Genomic DNA, 18,070 nt, shown 5'->3' on the forward strand with positions numbered 1-18,070 from the left:
CGTGGTTTTGAAGGCAGCACTTTGGCCAGGATGTGGTGGGAGTGGTGGGGACAGCAGAGGGCCGCGTCCTGGTGGTTGGGTGACACCCGGGGGAGGGTCACCTCCAGGCCAGTTGGTGCCAAGCGTCCATTGGGGAAAGTGGGCTTAACGGGACAGCAGCCTCCAGCCAGTACCGGAAACAGGTTCGCGTCGGGCCACTGCAGACTCGCTGAGTCTCGGGGCCGCTCTCTTGCTGTTCAGTTGGAAGAAGGTGCGTCCAGGGAGGAAATTTCCTTGATCTCAAGTTTCATTCACAGGGCTCCTGGTTTGTTTGACTGGGGTGCAGTCTTGCGAGCTGATGCTCACCTGGGGTGCTGTCCCTCTCGAGTCCGCCACTGTACCGCCCAAACAGCTGTGACCCCAAAACATGGAGCCTGGAAGCACGGACACTTCTTTCTGTCCAGAGGAAATCTTCCAGGGAGGGTGGGCCACGTGGGGGCTTCTGGCTGCCCCACCCTCCCTCCTGCGTGGGGCGCCCGTCAGCCAGGCATGCCACGGGGACACCAGTGCCACCTGGGAGGAGACGCGGGACTCGGCGAGGAGAAGCCCAGAGATGGGTTCCCTGGACAGCCGGTCTGGGAGAGTGCAGGTGGGGCCCTGACGGACATGGGTGGGGTCAGGTGGCGTCCCTCCAAGCCCCGGAACACCAGACGCTGCAGAGGCCAGAGGACTCCCCTATGGGACTGGACAAGCGAGGCCCTGCCCACACCTGGATTTCTCGGTTATAAGGCAACACGTCTATAGTATTACGGCGGTCCTAGAACCCACACTCCTTGAGACCATCCTATCAGGTTTGAAATGGCTGTAAATTTACAATAAGAGGTTAGATTTTTCTTACAAAAAAAGTATCTATGGACTCAGCATTGGTGTGCCATTTTCTTTTATAATAAACATCTAAAATTTTAACTATTAAAAGATGTGTTTGTGCCACAAGACTTCAAGGATGACCTGGGGGGGTGAGATCCACCTGGGGTGGGGGGGGCTCCACCTGGTGGGGGCAGGAGGCAGGAGCCACCTGGGAGGGGCTCCACCTGGTGGGGGGCAAGGCAGGAGCCACCTGGGGGATGAGATCCACCTGGGAGGGCCTCCACCTAGTGGAGGGGGAGGCAGGATCTGCCTGGGAGGGGCTCCACCTGGTGGAGGGGGAGGCAGGATCCACCTGAGGGCTCCACCTGGTGGGGGGTGAGGCAGGAGCCACCTGGGGGGGGGGGCTTCACCTGGTAGGAGGGGGAGGCAGGAGCCACCTGGGAGGGTGAGATCCACCTGGAAGGAGCCCGTCCGGTGGGGGGAGGCAGGAGCCACCTGGGTGGGTGAGATCCACGTGGGAGGGGCTCCACCTGGTGGGGGCAGGAGGCAGGATCCACCTGGGGGAGGTGAGATCCACCTGAGAGGGGCTCCATCCACCTGGTGGGGGGGAAGAGGCAGGAGCCACCTGGGAGGGGCTCCACCTGGTTGGGGGCGAGGCAGGAGCCACCTGGGGGGGGTGAGATCCACCTGGGAGGGACTCCACCTAGTGGAGGGGGAGGCAGGAGCCACCAGGGGCAGTGAGATCCACCTGGGAGGGGGGCTCCACCTGGTGGAGGGGGAGGCAGGATCCACCTGGGGGGGGCTCTGCCTGGTGGGGGGTGAGGCAGGAGCCACCTGGGGGGGGGCTTCACCTGGTAGGAGGGGGAGGTAGGAGCCACCTGGGTGGGTGAGATCCACCTGGGAGGGGCTCCCCCTGGTGGAGGGGGAGGCAAGAGCCATCTGGGAGGGGCCCCACCTGGTGGGGGCAGGAGGCAGGAGCCACCTGGGAGGGGCTCCACCTGGTGGGGGGCGAGGCAGGGGCCACCTGGGGGGGTGAGATCCACCTGGGAGGGGCTCCACCTGGTGGGGGGCAAGGCAGGAGCCACCTGGGGGGGTGAGATCCACCTGGGAGGGGCTCTACCTGGTGGGGTGAGGTAGGATCCACCTGGGGGGGGGGGGTGAGAGCCACCTGGGAGGGCCTCCACCTAGTGGAGGAGGAGGCAGGATCTGCCTGGGAGGGGCTCCACCTGGTGGAGGGGGGGGCAGGATCCACCTGGGAGGGCTCCACCTGGTGGGGGGTGAGGCAGGAGCCATGGGGGGGGGCTTCACCTGGTAGGAGGGGGAGGCAGGAGCCACCTGGGAGGGTGAGATCCACCTGGAAGGGGCCCCACCGGTGGGGGGAGGCAGGAGCCACCTGGGGGGGTGAGATCCACCTGGGAGGGGCTCCACCTGGTGGAGGGGAAGGCAAGAGCCATCGGGAAGGGCCCCACCTGGTGAGGGGCGAGGCAGGAGCCACCTGGGGGGGTGAGATCCACCTGGGAGGGGCTCCACCTGGTGGAGGGGGAGGCAAGAGCCATCGGGAAGGGCCCCACCTGGTGGGGGGCGAGGCAGGAGCCACCTGGGGGGGTGAGATCCACCTGGGAGGGGCTCCACCTAGTGGAGGGGGAGGCAGGAGCCACCAGGGGCAGTGAGATCCACCTGGGAGGGGGGCTCCACCTGGTGGAGGGGGAGGCAGGATCCACCTGGGGGGGGCTCTGCCTGGTGGGGGGTGAGGCAGGAGCCACCTGGGGGGGGCTTCACCTGGTAGGAGGGGGAGGTAGGAGCCACCTGGGTGGGTGAGATCCACCTGGGAGGGGCTCCCCCTGGTGGAGAGGGAGGCAAGAGCCATCTGGGAGGGGCTCCACCTGGTGGGGGGCGAGGCAGGGGCCACCTGGGGGGGTGAGATCCACCTGGGGGGGATGAGATCCACCTGGGAGGGGCTCCACCTGGTGGAGGGGGAGGCAAGAGCCATCGGGAAGGGCCCCACCTGGTGGGGGGCGAGGCAGGAGCCACCCGGGGGGGTGAGATCCACCTGGGGGGCGGGGACAGGATTCCCCGGGACATTCAGGGACAGCTCCATCTCATGGGTCTCCCTGCACTTCGGCCGCCGCCATCAGCCTCACGATGACCCTTCAGAGACCCTCCTTGCTTCCAGGCTCTGGACCCTGCTGTCCCTGCTCACCTCTTTTCAGCCCTGGGCCACCCCTCCTCTTTAATGTCTCGGGTGCTTCCTCCCCCGACTCTGGCTGGGTGGGTACTGTTCTGCCCTTTCTGGGCACCTGCCCCGTGTGCAGTGACGAGTTTGAGTAAGCAAGTGAGCGGTAGTGTCTCCTTGTCTCTGGGAAGAACCAGTTCTCAGAGGCCTGGGTGGGCCAGAATTCGCGTGTCCAACAACCTCCTTGCACCAGCCAGAGGGGCTGCCTCTGACCCACAGGCACGCACCCGCACGCAACTGTGTCGACGTTCATTTTAGTGCCAGAGCAGTGTTTGCCTGCAGAAACTGCTCCTTAAATTCTCCTCGATATGATTTCTCATTTATAAACAAAGTTTGTGCCCAAAGTGCCTTGAAACATTTTTAATAGACTTGATCATGCAGGCTTGACAGGGTCTGTGATGGGGCCCCTGCCCAACACGTCCGGGGCAGCGCTCACTGTAAGGCACATCGTTCTGTGATCAGGGTTACACAAAATTTGACTTAATTTACATTCACAAAATTAACATACACAATTTTCACCACTCCTAATTAACATACATTTCCAGCTTCAAAGAAATTCTTTAAATCTCCTTTCACAATAGAAGACCACTAGTACACGGTATAGAAGCACTGTAACCAAATTATTTTCAAGAAAATACAGAAGTGAGAAATAGCGACTCCTACAGTCATGTGCCTTCGTCTACCATAAAGTAGGCCAAGGTTCAGTATTAAATAAATAGGAATTCTTTTCTAATAAAAAATTTTACAACAGTTTTCCTAAGGAAATACATTCATGAGACTTTGTTTACATTCTGTTTTACAATGACAAGGACAGCTAGGATTCTCATTTATGAAATGTATCCACAGCACGAGGGTTTATAACACCGTGTCCACAGAGGAGACAGCAGACCTCTCTCGAGCGCCGCCGCGTGAGATTCTGCCAGGGAGGTTTCCGACCTGGAACTTCGGTTCCCTTATGGATGTGGTTGGCCCTGTGCAGTTCAACAAACTGCCCGCCCACCACAGAAAACACCAGCCAAGAGCTGAGCCATGAGACATTTGTCAAACAGATGCATCACCAGGCGGTTTACTGTCTCTGGTGTTGAGTGGGGTGCCCCTGAGTCGCTTTCCCTGACTCAGCCTCTGGCTCCGCAGCTGGGAATCGGATCCGGGTCCAGCGGTCCAGGTGAGTTGTTAAGGCAGCTAGAGATGCCGGACCAGCTGGGCTGTGGCCCCTGGGGCCCCAGTGCGCCGGGACCCATCCTGCTCTAGACGAACTGTCCGCGGGGAGTGGCCAGAGTGTGTGCCTTCCTGGGGATGTGATCGATGGCTGTGGCTGAGCAGTGAGGCTGGGCTGGGAGCAGTCCGTTGGGCTCACTAACGAGCAGATAATGGGTGAATTTCGTGCTCACAGGGTTGGTCAAAGTGTTCGCACAGTGTAGGGAAAGCAAGCGCCATCCTGTGTGTGTGATTTACGGAACGCAGATCTCGATGGGCTTTGTGTCGATGAAGAGATGCTACGGGGACTCTTCCTGGTTTTTCTCAACACAAAGCCATGAACAGCAGGTTATATACAGACTTTTTCCATCAGGGACTCCGTGTGCACTACTGCAACACTACGAACTGCTGGCAGACCTGGCCCGTTGTGGTTGTGAGAATCTACAGCATGAGAACTTGGTCACAGCACAGCACAGTTTCCTTTCCTGAACAGGCTGAGCCTGGCCTCTTTAGAAAAGCTTCTAGGAGAGTCCTGAGGCCCCTGAGGTCCTTAAACACCTCTTTCTCATACAAAACCCTGTCTGAGGAACAGGCAAGGGCACAGGAGGCCCCCCCACCTTCCGGCTCCCTGTGGCAGACTCCTCAACCCTACGCTCTCGACCACTCCCCCCAAGGACGGCCAGACAGTGGTCTCCCTCCAGAGGACTGGACAGCGGTGGGGGTCGGGGGAGGAGGGACTCTGTCCAAGGCCATGTCCCTGAGACCCTGGAAGGGGTGGAGGGGGTCTGTGCCACAGCACCCTCAGGGCAGGCCCAGGGATCCTGTGAAGGTCTGGGTCCCATTAAGCTGCCGTGAAGGCCCCGTTCTCCTTGGCAGGAGCTGGGTGAGCCCACGTGGCCACTGCAACTTGTAACTCAGCGGGGGCGTCAGGCCAGAGACCAGGTGTGTGGGGGTGGGGGTGGGGCCACACCTGGAGCCCAGGGGCTGCCACACTGACACCTGGGCCAGGGCCAGACGGGTCGCAGCACAAAAAGGATAAGCAAACAAAAGATGTTTCTGCAATCGTACCTACAGTCCTAAGGTGACAGGTAGTTCACAGATCTGGTAAGTGGACATTAAGACATCACACAGGGCCTAGGCTGCCCACATCCCCAACCCCTGCAAATTGCTCCTGGAACCAGGGCCCCTGGTCTCCCTGGGGGTGAGAGCCCTGCCTGGGCCCAGAATCATGGGCTGGCATCAGGATGGGCAAATCCCACTTTGTCTGGGTCTCAGTTTCCCTGGCAGTGCTGATGAGAGAATGGACACAAAGTGGCAAGAACTCAAACACAGAGGCAGGCTTCTGGGGGCGCAGGGCCCTTCCTGACTCAGGGGTGAGGGTGGAAACATAACTCGCGAGCGCTAGGTCAGTTCACAACCAGGGCAGGTGGGCACAAGGACCCACAACAGAGTCTCCTGGCAAGGGCGCCAGCCCAGACCTCCTAGAAGCTGGAGGAGGCCCTGCCCGGGTCCAGGTCCACTTCTAGCCCGCGGGGGCCTCTCTGCAGGTGGCTCCGAGGAATTCCCAGGGTCAGGCCTCGGGGGGGGGGGGGGGGGGGCACATCTGGTCCCCTGGGACCCATTCTAGCCCACAGAGTCCGGCTGGCGGCCCTATCCCAGCACCTAGACTCCGGATGCGGGAGACCTTAGGGCGGGGCCGTCACAGCGGGGTCTCCTCCTGCTCCAGCGCGTGCGGCGGCGCGTGGCACGAAGGCGGCAGGGACGAGAGCTTGAGCAGCGCGGGGCGGCGGCGCGCGCGGGGCCGCTGGAACGAGCGCCGGCTGTGCACGCGGCGCGCCGCCGCCGAGCGCGCGTGCGCGCCCGGCAGTCCACGGCGCTCCGGCCCCGCCCCCGGCTCGCGGTCGGGGGGCGCTGTGGGCGCGGCCTCGGTGGGCGGGGCCTCGGCGGGCGGGCCCTCGGTGGGCGGGCCCTCGGCGGGAGGGGCGGGGCTCGGGGCGTGCTGCCACTGGGACCGCGCGGGGAGCGGGGGCTTCTCGGCGGCGGGAGGGGACGAGCGTCCGGTCAGCGGCACGTCGGAGCCCGTGTCACCTGCGGGAGGAGACGGCGTGAGCGCAGAGGGCACCTGGCAGGGGCCCTCGGGGAGGAACGGGGGCACGGGGTGGGAAGGGGAGACCGGGACGCTGCGCTGGGCGGGTTCCCCGCCCCATCCCAGACCGTCAGGCCTTCGGCACAAACTGCGGGTAGGGGGCCATCGCCAACCCTCCAAGATGACTGCTGGCGCCCCCACACCTGGAGGCTGCCACGTCCCCTCAACGGGCACGTGAATCACAGGGACCCTCCAGCCCACGCCGTGGAACCTTCCCTCTAATCTTCCAGGATGGCTGTGCAGCCAGGAGGGTCCCCAACAGACCCAGCCTGATCCCCACCCCCACTACCTGAGAGGTTCCGGGGCACTTTCAGGCCACGCCCTGGCTGTGTAGCCAGCACGGTCCACAGTGACAGGGTCGGCTGAGGACCTGACCCTACAGCCCCTCGGCAGGTGCCTGTGCTGCAGGAAGGTGCTCAGTGTAAAGACCACCCCAGACACAGCTACCCTGCCCAGGAAGTGGTCCTAGCCACGTGGCTTCTCCGGACACCGGTGTCCTGCTCCAGGGACAAGCAGAGCTCAAGGAAGAGAGAGGGGAAGGTTAGGAGGTTCAGAGGCAGAAGCCAGGAAAAAGCAGGGGCTCTGCCCACGTGGCCTCTCCCACAAGCTCACTTGGAGTCCCCAGTGGCATACGTCCCTGAAGAAATCTCAGCTTATGCGTAAAGCAAATACTGCACCAGGCAGGGATTTGCTAGAACACTCTACAATGAGGGGTGGACTGCCGCTCCCCCGCCGGACTGGTAGACGCCCCTGTCCACGTGTCCACAGGAGACAGAAACAGGACTTTCCTGCCCTCCTGAGTGAGAGCCCCTCGGGTACCAGCTCCTGTTTCCTGCCTCCTCCCAGGTGTCCACCAGACACCAGAAGGAAATGTGGAATGAGCCCGAACCCTGCAGAGGGGCTGAATCCCCTTCCCTGTGGACAGTAGAGTGAGGACAGCACCCAGCAAGGAAGCCAGAACACCTGCACTTAGCTGCACCTGCCTACCACCCTTGCCTTGTCCCCTCACGCCCCGTCTTCACCACCACCACCCCCCCCCCCACCTTCTCTGCCCTCCTCTCCCGGGAGAGCTGCTGGTCTGGTCGGTGGGCTCACCGGCTGTGTGGCCGGCCCCTCCGCTGCCTGTGCCCTTTCCCTGAGTTCTTGAGATGCTGAAGGGGGCCTGTTGCTCTCCTCCACTCACTTCTGTCGCATGGGCTTTAAGCAAAGCCCTGGGGCCTTTAGGGACAAAAGTGTGTTCCCCTTCCCATGCGACCCCCGCCCCACCTCCCCCCCCCCCCCATGCTTAGGCCCCTCTGAGATCATGACTTAGATTCAAGGGCTGAGCACATGGGTTAAAGAGATCTTGAAACAGCTCTGGATCCTGACATCTCAGTTGGAGGAGCCGAGACTCAGACGATCTCCTAAGAAACATGCGGCTGGAAAAGAGGCTTAGAAGAGGAAGAAAGCTTCTGGAGAGTCTGCAGATGTTCAGGTTCAGAGCAAGAGAGGCGGCCAGCTGAGGGAGAGGAGCTGAGGAAAGAGCAGGCGTCAGGGGGGTGGCGGGGGGGAGTTACATGTGCGTGGACTCAGGGAGGGTTGTGCGGGGCTGCTCCTCGGGGGCGTCGGCCTGCAGAAAGGAGTCCACGGACTTGCTGCTGAGGCGGAAGGGTGCCAGGCGGTGGAAGTTGCCCGGCGAGCAGGGGATCTGCACACGGGCCCTCTGGGAGGGCACCACAGTCTCCCCTGGCGACAGCCAGGGTGGCACCCTGGAGAGGGTGCTCAGGTCCTCATCCGGGGAGAACACGGGGTTGTCAATCCCTAGGAGAAAGGGCAGCAGCTGGTCAGCTCCCCAGGTGAAGCCGGGGCAGCATGGACGGGGGGTGCCACCCTGGGGTCACACACCAGCTTGTCCTGCAGCCAGCACCTGGAAGGTTACCTGGAAGGTCTCGGGTTCTATGCTCTGCATCCCATGCCGTCCCTCTATACGTGGCAGGCAGGGCAAGTGCCGGCTCCCTTCTCTGGAGCAGAGAACCCCGCCTGCCACTCACACCCCACATGGACCCAGAAGTCCCCATCCAATGACCAGTGATCATGCTCACTTCTGGAACCTGAGGAGGGCCAGCCCGCCTGCCCCTCACCTGAGGGGGAGTCTGTCGCCGTGGTGTCCTGTGTGACGTTTGCCAGGAACTCGATCCCCCCACCCATTTCAGCACCGTAGTCCGGGGCCTCCTCTGGGTCTGAAAGTTCCAAATCTGGTGGCAAGGGAAGGCAGCATGAGGGAAGTGGGCTGGGTGCACAGATGCCCCCATTTAGTGCCCTCGACTGACACCCTGACCAGCTTGCAGAGTGCCCCGAGGGTTGTCATGAGCCACCCCCTCTGGGTAGCTTGCTGGGTGGCAGTGCCCGGGTGGCCAAGCCAGCACAGGGCTGTACAAAGCAAAACCACACCAGGAGGTTTTCCCTCCTACACAGGGGCCGCGGTGAGTGCCACCCCTCTGCCCCGGCCCCTCCTCCCCAGCCAGCCTGGCCTTTTGGAGGACGGAGCACCCTGGAGAAGGGGGGCCTACTCGGGGCGGGGGGGGGGGGCACTAACTTCTTGTGGCTACAACATGAGTGAAGACTGGGACAGGGGATGTGGAGCCCACCTGAAGGGCGCTGCCCAGCGGAGTGGCTGGGGCCCTAACAGCAGCTCCTTACCCGAGGCAGGACAGGCAGGACCCTGCGGGCAGGGAAGGGTCCCCCTGGCAGGACGGTGCTCCGTACACCTCTCCCGCCCCATCACACTCCCCTGCGTCCCCGCTGGTGAGTGCTCTGCTGTGGCCCCAGCCAGTACCTTTCTCCTTAATGGTGAAATTGTGCACGGGGCTCTCCATGGGCAGTTTCCCATTGGGAATGCTGCTATTTCTCTGAGAAACAAAAGGAAAACTGTTAGCAGGTGTGGGCACAGTGACACCAGGACCCTGACTGCCCCAGCCATTCCAGGGCGAGGCCCTGCTGGGGCCGCCTGGAGCCGTCCAGGGCCACTCCTGCTCTGTGAGGGGGCTACAGAGGTGAGTGGTGCAGAGTCTCTGCCCAGGCCTGTCCCTGGGGGATGCCCTGGTGTGAGCCCACGGTCCCTCTGCCAACAGCCTGCCGCCCTCACCCGCTTCTGAGCACGTTCCCTCTTGTACAGCTTCGCTGCCTTCTTGTTCTGATTGATCCCAAGCTTGGCCGACTTGAAGGATTCCAGGCGCTTCCGCATGGTCCTGTGGAAGATCTCCTTGTCCTGCTTCTCGTCTTCGTTCGGAGTTAGCTCGTGCCGACTGTAGAGATGCTTGTACTGGGGGAGGGGCAGCCGGGGCGGTCACAGTGGGGACACCTTGCATGGCTGGGTCCCCCCTGCAAAGCCAGCCAGACAGAACTGGGGACGTGAGGGCCCAGGCTGAGCACCACCCCCGCCCCCCCACCTCCTGCCAGCCGTCTGGGCCTGAGTGTTCTCTGCACTCAGGACAAGGACCCCCGTGCCAGGGTGAGGACCCCACCCCGGGCTCGGCACACCCACCTCCTGCCGGGGCTTGTACAGGTACTGCTGCAGTGTGTGGTGAGTGGCCATGTCCTCTGTGTCACGGATGCTCCTCCTTCTCTGCTCCAGGGACTGCATATCCAGGCACACGGCACTGACGTTCTCCCTCCTACATGGGGGTCACGGTGATCGCCCGCCCCTCCGGCCCCTCCCCCCATGAGCCCAGACACCTCCGGCCTCCTGGAAGGCCTGTCCTGGGAGTCTTCTCCCTCAGGGTTTCAGCCAGACCCCAAGAGGACTCCCCACGCTCCCCCGGGGCTCCCTGACCCCCTAACGCAGCCCAGCCCAGCACCTGCACAGCAGCTGACGAAGCCCCAGCCAAGCAGCACAGCCCAGCACAGGAGGGAGGTCCTAAGTCCAGGACCAGGGTGGGGGCGACCAGGGATGGGGCTTCAGCCCCAAACCTCTGCCCTGCCAGCTTCCCCTTCCCTTAGTCTCACACCAGGGCACACACTAACCTTTACTGCAAGTGTATCTGTGCAGGGGAAACTCGTGGCACCCGTGTCCACACCCTGCGCTCCTCTCTGCGCCCCTGCCTGGGCTCCAATGCACATCCCATTTACACTCTCAGTTGCCTCAAGATGCCCACTGGCCAGTGTGTGCCCAGAGGGGCCCTGCTGTCTGTGACTAGGAGAGCCTGGGAAGTGTAGGTCAGGGGAGATTCCCGCCCACGGCAGCCTCCAGGGTCATGGTGGGAGGTGCCCAGGTGAGGGGTGGCTTCTGGACGAAGCCCGTGTAGATGTGGGCACGTACAGGAGATAGGAGACAGAGGCCTCCACAGTTGAGGGCCGCGGTGTGCTGAAGTCCACGTTGACCATGTTGTCAGTGCTGGGGGAGCGGATGAAGGCCAGGGACCCACGGCGTTCTCCCTGTGGGGAGGAGGCAGACTGTGCCAGCCCACACCATGGAGTGCCTGGAGGCCAGACAGCCACCAGCCTCTGGAGAGCTCAGGCCGCAGGTAAGGCCTCGCTTGAGCTGAGTGGTTGGTGGCTGGTGGCTTGAAAAACTAAAGACAGAAGCAAGTGTGAAGAACCCAGCCCCTCAGCGGGCACGGCGCACCAGGGAACACCGCGGCTCCCCACAGGCCTGGGGATGTGTCCCTTGTCCCCACTGGGGGTCCCAACCAGCTGCCCTCAGTTACCCCAGAAGGCAACCCCCAGGCCTCTGTCCAGAATTGAATCAGATCAAAACTACGTACAGCAGAGCCCTACGTGAATGAAAGTCAAAAACAGCCACTCTCCTTGGGTGGGAGTGTGGGGCTATGTGCCAAGGGGGCCACAGAGAGAAAGCAAGGGCCCCTTAGGGGAGGGCATGGGGCTGTGAGGGCACCAGAGTGAGGGTCTGACGGGGCCGTGCAGGAGACTCAGAGGCACAGCCCAGGAGGACACATCACCCCTGCTGTGACCTGAGCCGGCAGAGCCAGGCCTGACCAGGGAGGAGCCCACGTCACGGGCCAGGGGCACTCAGTGTGCTGGGCAGCAGGGGCCCTGACAGCAGCCTGCACATCCCACGTGGGGGCTGGGGGCCTTGGAGTGTCCAAGGGACATAGAACTTGGCCAGAAGAGAGGGACAGCCCCTCCTGCCAGTCCCACCAGGCTCTAGGCCACGAAGGCCTCTGCAGTCCCACCAGGCAGAGGTTCGTGCTCTTAACTTTCCCAGCCCAGGGTCAGAGGTGCAGACAGACGATGGCCTTGTCCCTGCTGGTGCCTGGAGCTTCTGGATTGGGATTTCGGGGGGACCAGGGTTGGCACTAGCCCGGCGGGCGGTGTAGAGGCCCTTCCTTTTCCTCATCTCCCTGTGTCCCTGCCCCTCTCTGCCTTGTGGTGACCCCAGGCTGTGCTGGGGTGTCAGGCTATATATTTGGGGTGGACAAGCCCACTGGAGGACTCACTTTCCGCTCTGAAGGGACAGGTGCTTCCAGGGCTCTGGCTGTGCCCTCCGTGTGAGGTCCGTGGGGTTTGCCAAGGTGGCCCCGTCCCTCCAGATGAAAATGCGGACCCCTAGCTCACCAGGCTCTGTGTAGGCCTGAGCTGATGAGATGCCCGTGACCTCGGGGCCTAAGGGCCATGTGTGCGGACACACATGGGGCAAAGGCAGCTGGGTGATCAACGCAATGGCCAAGAGATGGTCACACGTGTGCACTGAGAAGCCAGGAAGCACTGCCTGGAGGCATGTGGCCACTGGGAGGGGGGGCGGGAGGAGTGGGATTTGACCTGAGCCCTGCCATGACTGAGTCACTTGGACACATCCTGTACTGACCAAGTGGCTGTGAGTTGGCACAGGGCATGTGGCGTCAGAAACAGCAAGATCCAGAGCGTCACCGTGCAGCAGGGCTAGTCCCTAACCCCCCACATGCTCCCGAGCCCGCTCGTTTTCCCCACACCCTGGACGCACCCACCAGCCACTAGTTGGTGGGGAGCTTTCTCTGGCCCATCAGCCTCAGGGACACGGGAGCGGACTCATTTGCCTGCGGAAGGCAGGGGTTCTGTGGGTGCAAGAGGGTCCTGCTTACCTGCAGGGCCGGGGGATGTGGAGGCCACCTCAGAGCCACAGCCTGTTACCAGGCATGTCCCATGTTGACCCCACAGGACTCAAGACCTCCTTGCTGCATTCCCCTTTGCGCGCATGCGCGTACGTGGATGAGCGGGTGTAGGCACGCATGTGCATGTCTGTGTGCACTATGTGGGGGTGGGGGGAGTCACGACTCCATAATGCCCTGCCTGGCCTCAGACCTCAGACCCACCAGGCCTCCTGCAGGGAGCTGTAGGAGAGGGCTCTGTGCCCCAGCTCCCACAGCCATTCTCAGGGCTTTGCGTCATGAACATGTCAACCCCCGCACGGGGCTGCCTGGGCCTCGGGGTGCAGACAGACGTGCATGTGAGGTGCAGACCCACTGCCCTAGACCCCATGGCTGGCCCCATCCCATGTCTGCGTGTTGTTTTAGCCCCCAACTCCAACAAAGAGAACAGACAGAATGTTCTGGTACCTCAGCCACATAGCTAATGGCATCTTTCAAGTTGAGTTCATGGAAAACATTCAGAATCCGATCTCGTGACTTCTGTGCCGACCTTCTCATAAGGATTTTGCTAAGGAATTTCCTATCGAAATTGGACCACCTGGGGGGTCAAATCAACACAGATGTTAACACTTGGGAGGATCGTGGGACCCTGGCAGCATGTGGGGGGCAGGGAGCAGCGGGCCCCCTCTCCCACTCCCAGACCTGGAATGGACGTGGTCTCCCAGGAGCTGAGACCCGGGAGATTCCCACCCCTCCCCTCCGAAATTTATTTACGGTAACAACCTTGAGGGTGAGATTTAAAATAAGAGGAATAACCCTCAGGGGCTCTATTTCCCCATCACTGTTCTTCCTGTCAGAAGGTAGAATTCTGAATTCTGTTCTCTCATTTGATACAATATTGCAACGTTTTCCACCTGACCGGCACCTAACACTCTGGAAAGGGTAGGGCAGGCTGAGGACAGGGCCCTGGGGCCCTGGCTACAGTGAGAGGAACATATTTTACCTGCAGAGGGACTGGCTAGAGCAGGAGGAACCTCTGAGCTCCCACACTTAGAGAGAACCAGGCTGGCCAGAAGGAGGCTTTAAATCCAGCACAATTAGAATACTGGCCAGTGGTCTGGGGCAGAAGAGGATGTGGCCAGGCCAGAATTGCAGAGGAACATCTAGCTGAGGTCCAGTGGGCCTTGAGCTAGACATTGAGGGGGAGGGGTTGCCCCAGGAGGAGAGGTCTGGGGGGGGGGGGCGGGGAGTCCCAAGGGGAGGGCGCTGCAGGAGGAGGGGGTCCTGGGGGAGAAGGATCCCAGAGGGAGAGGGGTTTCAGGGGGAGGAGGAGTCCTAGGGCAGTCGGGGGTCAAGGGGGTGGGGTTCCTGGGAAACAGGAGTCCCAGGAGAAGGGGGTCTCAGACAATTTGGCAAGTATCCTTGTTCTTCAGTCAGCCAGTGCTTTGTGAGGTTGGTTTATGGGGAATGTCAGCCGCCCTTTCTACCCTGTGGGTCCTCCAGTTAAAACTGAGGGTAGAGACGAATGTGCCTCCAAATTTCCCCATTTCAGTCCAACCAGGGGCACCTAAAGCCACTTACTTATCTCTGAGATAGTTGTGTCCAATTTGCCCTGATATATCCTCGATGGCAGAGAGGATGTGGTCGAAAGCCTTTCACAGGAAAGAGAATTGGGCTGGCATCACTCGGAGGGCTACCCCTGCCTTGCCCTGCCTCGCCCCTGCCCCCCCTCCCCCACCCCAGTCCCCTACCCGGCCATGCAGCTTCTCATTGAGTTTGGGCTCCCGGTGCTGGCTCCTTTTCACCTTCAGCCACTGCACCAGGGGCTTGATGGTCAGGCCCTGGAAGACAGGTACTGACCCAGACGGCAGGCAGGCTCCCGCCCAGGGCCCACCCTGGCCCACGGCACCCCCAGTGTGTGAACCCGTACTTGCACCCCCTCCATAGGCACACAGGGTGAAATGGGCCGCCCTTATCCACAGACCTGGCCTGCTCGGAGGGTCCCCCAATCAGCTCCTTAGACTTCCCAAAAGCAAGGAGAAGTGGGACACCTTCCTGGGCGTGTCTGGTCAATAAAACCCTAACTGGGGCTTCGTTAACCAGCGGCAGCACAGGAAGAACATTTTCAGGCCAAATCGTGCTGCGTCCCCTGTGGGGCCACATGAAAACCTACAAAACGTCTCCTAGTTACTAAAATTACAAAAACCAATTAGGGCCTGGAGGCTGGAGAGGCTAGAAACAGAGCGCCCCGCTGGCGTGGAGAGGTCGGGGGCGCGGCGGCCGCGTGCCCTCCACCCTACCTGGAAGACGACCGTGAAGAAGACCACGATGATGGTGGTGCTGACGAAGAGGTTCCGCTCCTTCACCTTCTGCTCGTCCAGAAGGACGACCAGAGCGAAGGCCACGGCCCCGCGCAGGCCGCCGTAGGACATGACCACCTGGTCTATGATTTCCAGCTGCACCATCCGGTACCGGTTCAGGACCCAGGTCTGCAGGACCACACCTGCGGGCGGGGAGCGCACTGAGCTCCAGGCTCCTCGAGGGCCTCAGGCCGGTGGCAGCCACCGCCCTGGGGGCACGACATGTGGGACTCCCCTCCAAGGGCAGTGACGGTGACAGGTTCTGTCCCGGGCAAGGGGTCACAGAAACTGCACGCTGTAGCCCTACTCTCCCCAAACCCTCTTGTCCACACCAGTGCTCTCTCCTGGCCACAGGTCCAACCTGCCGCTGGGGATACTCCGCACCCGAATTTGTGGCTGGAAGCTGCTCCCCGCAGCTCTGGGAATTCGCAGGTGTCCCTGTGACTGGGCTGCAACACTGAGGCCTTGTGCTCTTGCCTCCAGGACCAGGACCCTGCTCTGCTCTGTCAGCCGCTCCCTGGAGCCCTCAGGCCCTGGTGAGCTCAGGCAGAGTGGGTGGTGGCCTCGCCCCGGCACTGCACACCAGGGAGGGGCAACCAGGGCCAGAGCAGGGCCTCACATGAGCCTCAGTCTGCTCATCAGTGACTGCATCCGCAATGAGTCGTCAGGAAACCAGATGGATTCCTCTAGGTTCTAGAACCTTCCACCCTGACCCCCAGCTATTCTAACTCCATCTCAAGGTGCCGAAGCCGTGACAAAGCCTGGAGTTTCGATGAACATAACCCACGGCCCGGCCGTGGTGAGGCTCCCCAGCAGCTCCCAGACCCGCCGCTCGCCGGGCAAGAGGGCTGCGCGCGAACACCGCGTGCCTGGTTTCCACAGCCGGGCCCCAGCGCCTGCCCCCACTGTGCCCAGCGCCCCTCAGTCATCCCCCCTGCCCCCCATGTGCTCCCGCCCCCATCTCCCCACCCCCCGTCTCCCCCACATCCCTGTCATCGCCCCCCACCCCCTCCCCCCTCCCTGGTCCCCACCATCCCCCAGCGTCCTCACCAATGGCCCGGTACACGGAGATGAAGACCAGTGTCAGGAGCACAAAGGCCGTGTTCCACTTCCAGATGCGGGGGTTCACGGCTGAGATGCCCAGGAACATGAAGATGATGGTCTCTGCCCCACTGGCCAGCATCTTCATGGTGTAGCGCACGGTGGTGGCTGACTGTTCCGAGATGTTGGCCTTCACGTACTTCTGACAGCAGATGCCACAGAAGGTGATGCTGGAGGCGGGACGGGCACAGTGAGGCTGGGGGCTGAGACTCTGGCCTGTGTCTGGGCACATGCCCACCCTACCGGTCGGCGTGCTCGGCTCCGCTTAGGACCGGGTGCAGTCCCGGCCCCCGACACCCCAAGATCTGAACCCTGAGCCACCCAGTGGGCTGCCTCAGCGTCTGTCCTCAGCCGGGCGGTGGCTGGCTCTGGGGGCAGGTGCCAGGGCAGATTCGGGTCATGGGGGTGCCAGCCAGCCTCCCACCCAGAGCATCCGGAAGGGGCTGGGTGTAGGCAGAGCTCACGGGCAATTCTGTGAAAACACCAACTCCTTATTTAAAACCTGAATAGACCAGATTCTTCACCCCCACAGTGGCTTCTCACCCCTTAGAGGGAAGCAGGCCAGGCGGATGGGGGCTGGGAAGAGACCCACAAGGTTGTGCCCCAGGAGGGAGGGGCCCCTCTCCCTCCACCCGTCACCCCCCCTCCCCCTCCCAGGCACAGCTGCTTGGCTGTGCTGTGTGTGGGCCCTGCCCTACCCCTGCACACCAGCACGGCCTGTGGCCCACAAGCTGTGTGGCCCTGGCGCTCTGGGCCGTGGGAGCGAGGGGGACTCACGCCAGGATGGCCGACAGTGACAGCATCTCGGAGGTGAGGTAGGACAGGTAGGAGATGACGAAGACGAAGCCGGGCTCGATGATGCGCACGTGCTTGGTGAAGCGGGTCACCAGCGACAGCAGGAAGGCGAAGACGACCCCCACAAGCGTGCCCCCCAGGCTCACCACGAAGAAGGACACTGCGGGGCCGAGGACACTGGCTGAGCCGCCTGAAAGGCCCTTTGTGGCCGGGCGTGGCTGGCCCCTGCGTGTGGGCACGGCTGACCGGCTGTCCTTCCAGACCATTCCTTTCATCGTGGGTTGCCTGGTAACCCCCACAGAGGCGCCAATAACTCAGCAAACAAGCGTCCAATTCTCCCCCTGAGAGGCCACCAGGCACGTGGAGAGCTGGGAGCCCTGGCTCCCCTCCCCCATCATGGAGAAAGCCCGACAAGGGGGCCTTGGGCAGGGTTGTCCCTGCACCCCTGATACAGCCAGGCTGTCATTGTCCCTGCCCAGAGGAACGTTTGTCCAGAACCACCCAGGACACCAGGGCCCATGTCCTCCAACCAGACATTCTGGTGGGCCTAACGGGGCTGTAGCCCTTGCCTTCCCAGGGTGGCGGGACCCAACAAAATTGTTTTCATAAAACACGCTGGGGACAGGAGGGATGGCCACCGAGACTTTGCCCACACAGGCTGTGGGTCCCAGGGGCAGGCCTGGTGTCAAAGCCTGGAGGTGGTCCACATGCTGGAGAAGAGACGTGGCCCCCACATTCCCCAGGTGTGCGGACCCACCAGCCACACACCTATGCCTTTCACGCAATCCACGCCAGTCACCTTGTCACCACCCAGCGTCACGAAAGATTCAAACACGTTGTAGAGGACCTGGGGGGACAGAGAGGCAAGCATGACATCGGGCCGGACCTCGGCCAGTGCTCACCTGATCTCAGGCCTCGGGCCTTGAGGACTTGGTCTGGGTCAAGCAGGCTATGGTGGCCTGTTCAGGAAACAAAAAATCACCAGGAGGAAATCATCACAGAGCATCACGGAAAAGAAGATGAAGGCCAAAGACGAGCCAGCGGGTGGGATACGAGAGGCAGAAGAACATTCTAGAGGGAACTAGAACCTTTACGAGCAAACGTCGTCCTTTCCTACTATCAGCAAAGCAGGGGTGACCACAAATTTAACCCGCTACATTTAATTCTGTTTCATGTTCCAAGATGAAGCCAGAGTTTCATTTTTAGTGACTTTGCTGTTGCATTAACTCCCAATTATAGGATCACACCCCTTGGTGTCTTTGCATGTTGACGTTTAAACCTCATTCCACCAAGATGTTGCAGATGAAAGGCTCGGGAAGGGCATGCTAGG

The 18,070-nt window shown here is 61.8% G+C and overlaps 1 protein-coding gene across 4 annotated transcripts in view; it reads right to left on the bottom strand.

Moving 5' to 3' along the window:
- Positions 1-5,875: 5,875 nt before the first annotated feature.
- Positions 5,876-18,070, bottom strand: part of SLC9A3 (solute carrier family 9 member A3) — a 41,308-nt gene continuing 29,113 nt past the window's right edge. For 2 of the 4 annotated variants that reach the window (XM_058708765.1, XM_058708525.1), the window contains 13 exons: positions 17,509-17,587; positions 16,723-16,900; positions 15,895-16,115; positions 14,785-14,987; positions 14,236-14,325; positions 14,066-14,136; positions 12,953-13,082; positions 10,720-10,835; positions 9,946-10,075; positions 9,547-9,723; positions 9,238-9,310; positions 8,543-8,656; positions 5,876-6,364 (listed from right to left, as the gene is read on the bottom strand). In XM_058708765.1, the coding sequence (XP_058564748.1) occupies positions 5,976-6,364; positions 8,543-8,656; positions 9,238-9,310; positions 9,547-9,723; positions 9,946-10,075; positions 10,720-10,835; positions 12,953-13,082; positions 14,066-14,136; positions 14,236-14,325; positions 14,785-14,987; positions 15,895-16,115; positions 16,723-16,900; positions 17,509-17,587 (1,971 nt within the window). In that variant the 3' untranslated portion in view covers positions 5,876-5,975. Of the gene's footprint in view, positions 6,365-7,974; positions 8,223-8,542; positions 8,657-9,237; positions 9,311-9,546; positions 9,724-9,945; positions 10,076-10,719; positions 10,836-12,952; positions 13,083-14,065; positions 14,137-14,235; positions 14,326-14,784; positions 14,988-15,894; positions 16,116-16,722; positions 16,901-17,508; positions 17,588-18,070 lie in introns of those variants that run through there. The other 2 variants (XM_058708590.1, XM_058708678.1) reach the window with 2 other exon arrangements.

The sequence above is a fragment of the Neofelis nebulosa genome, chromosome 1, assembly GCF_028018385.1.
Source record: "Neofelis nebulosa isolate mNeoNeb1 chromosome 1, mNeoNeb1.pri, whole genome shotgun sequence".
NCBI classification, from domain to species: Eukaryota; Metazoa; Chordata; class Mammalia; order Carnivora; family Felidae; genus Neofelis; species Neofelis nebulosa.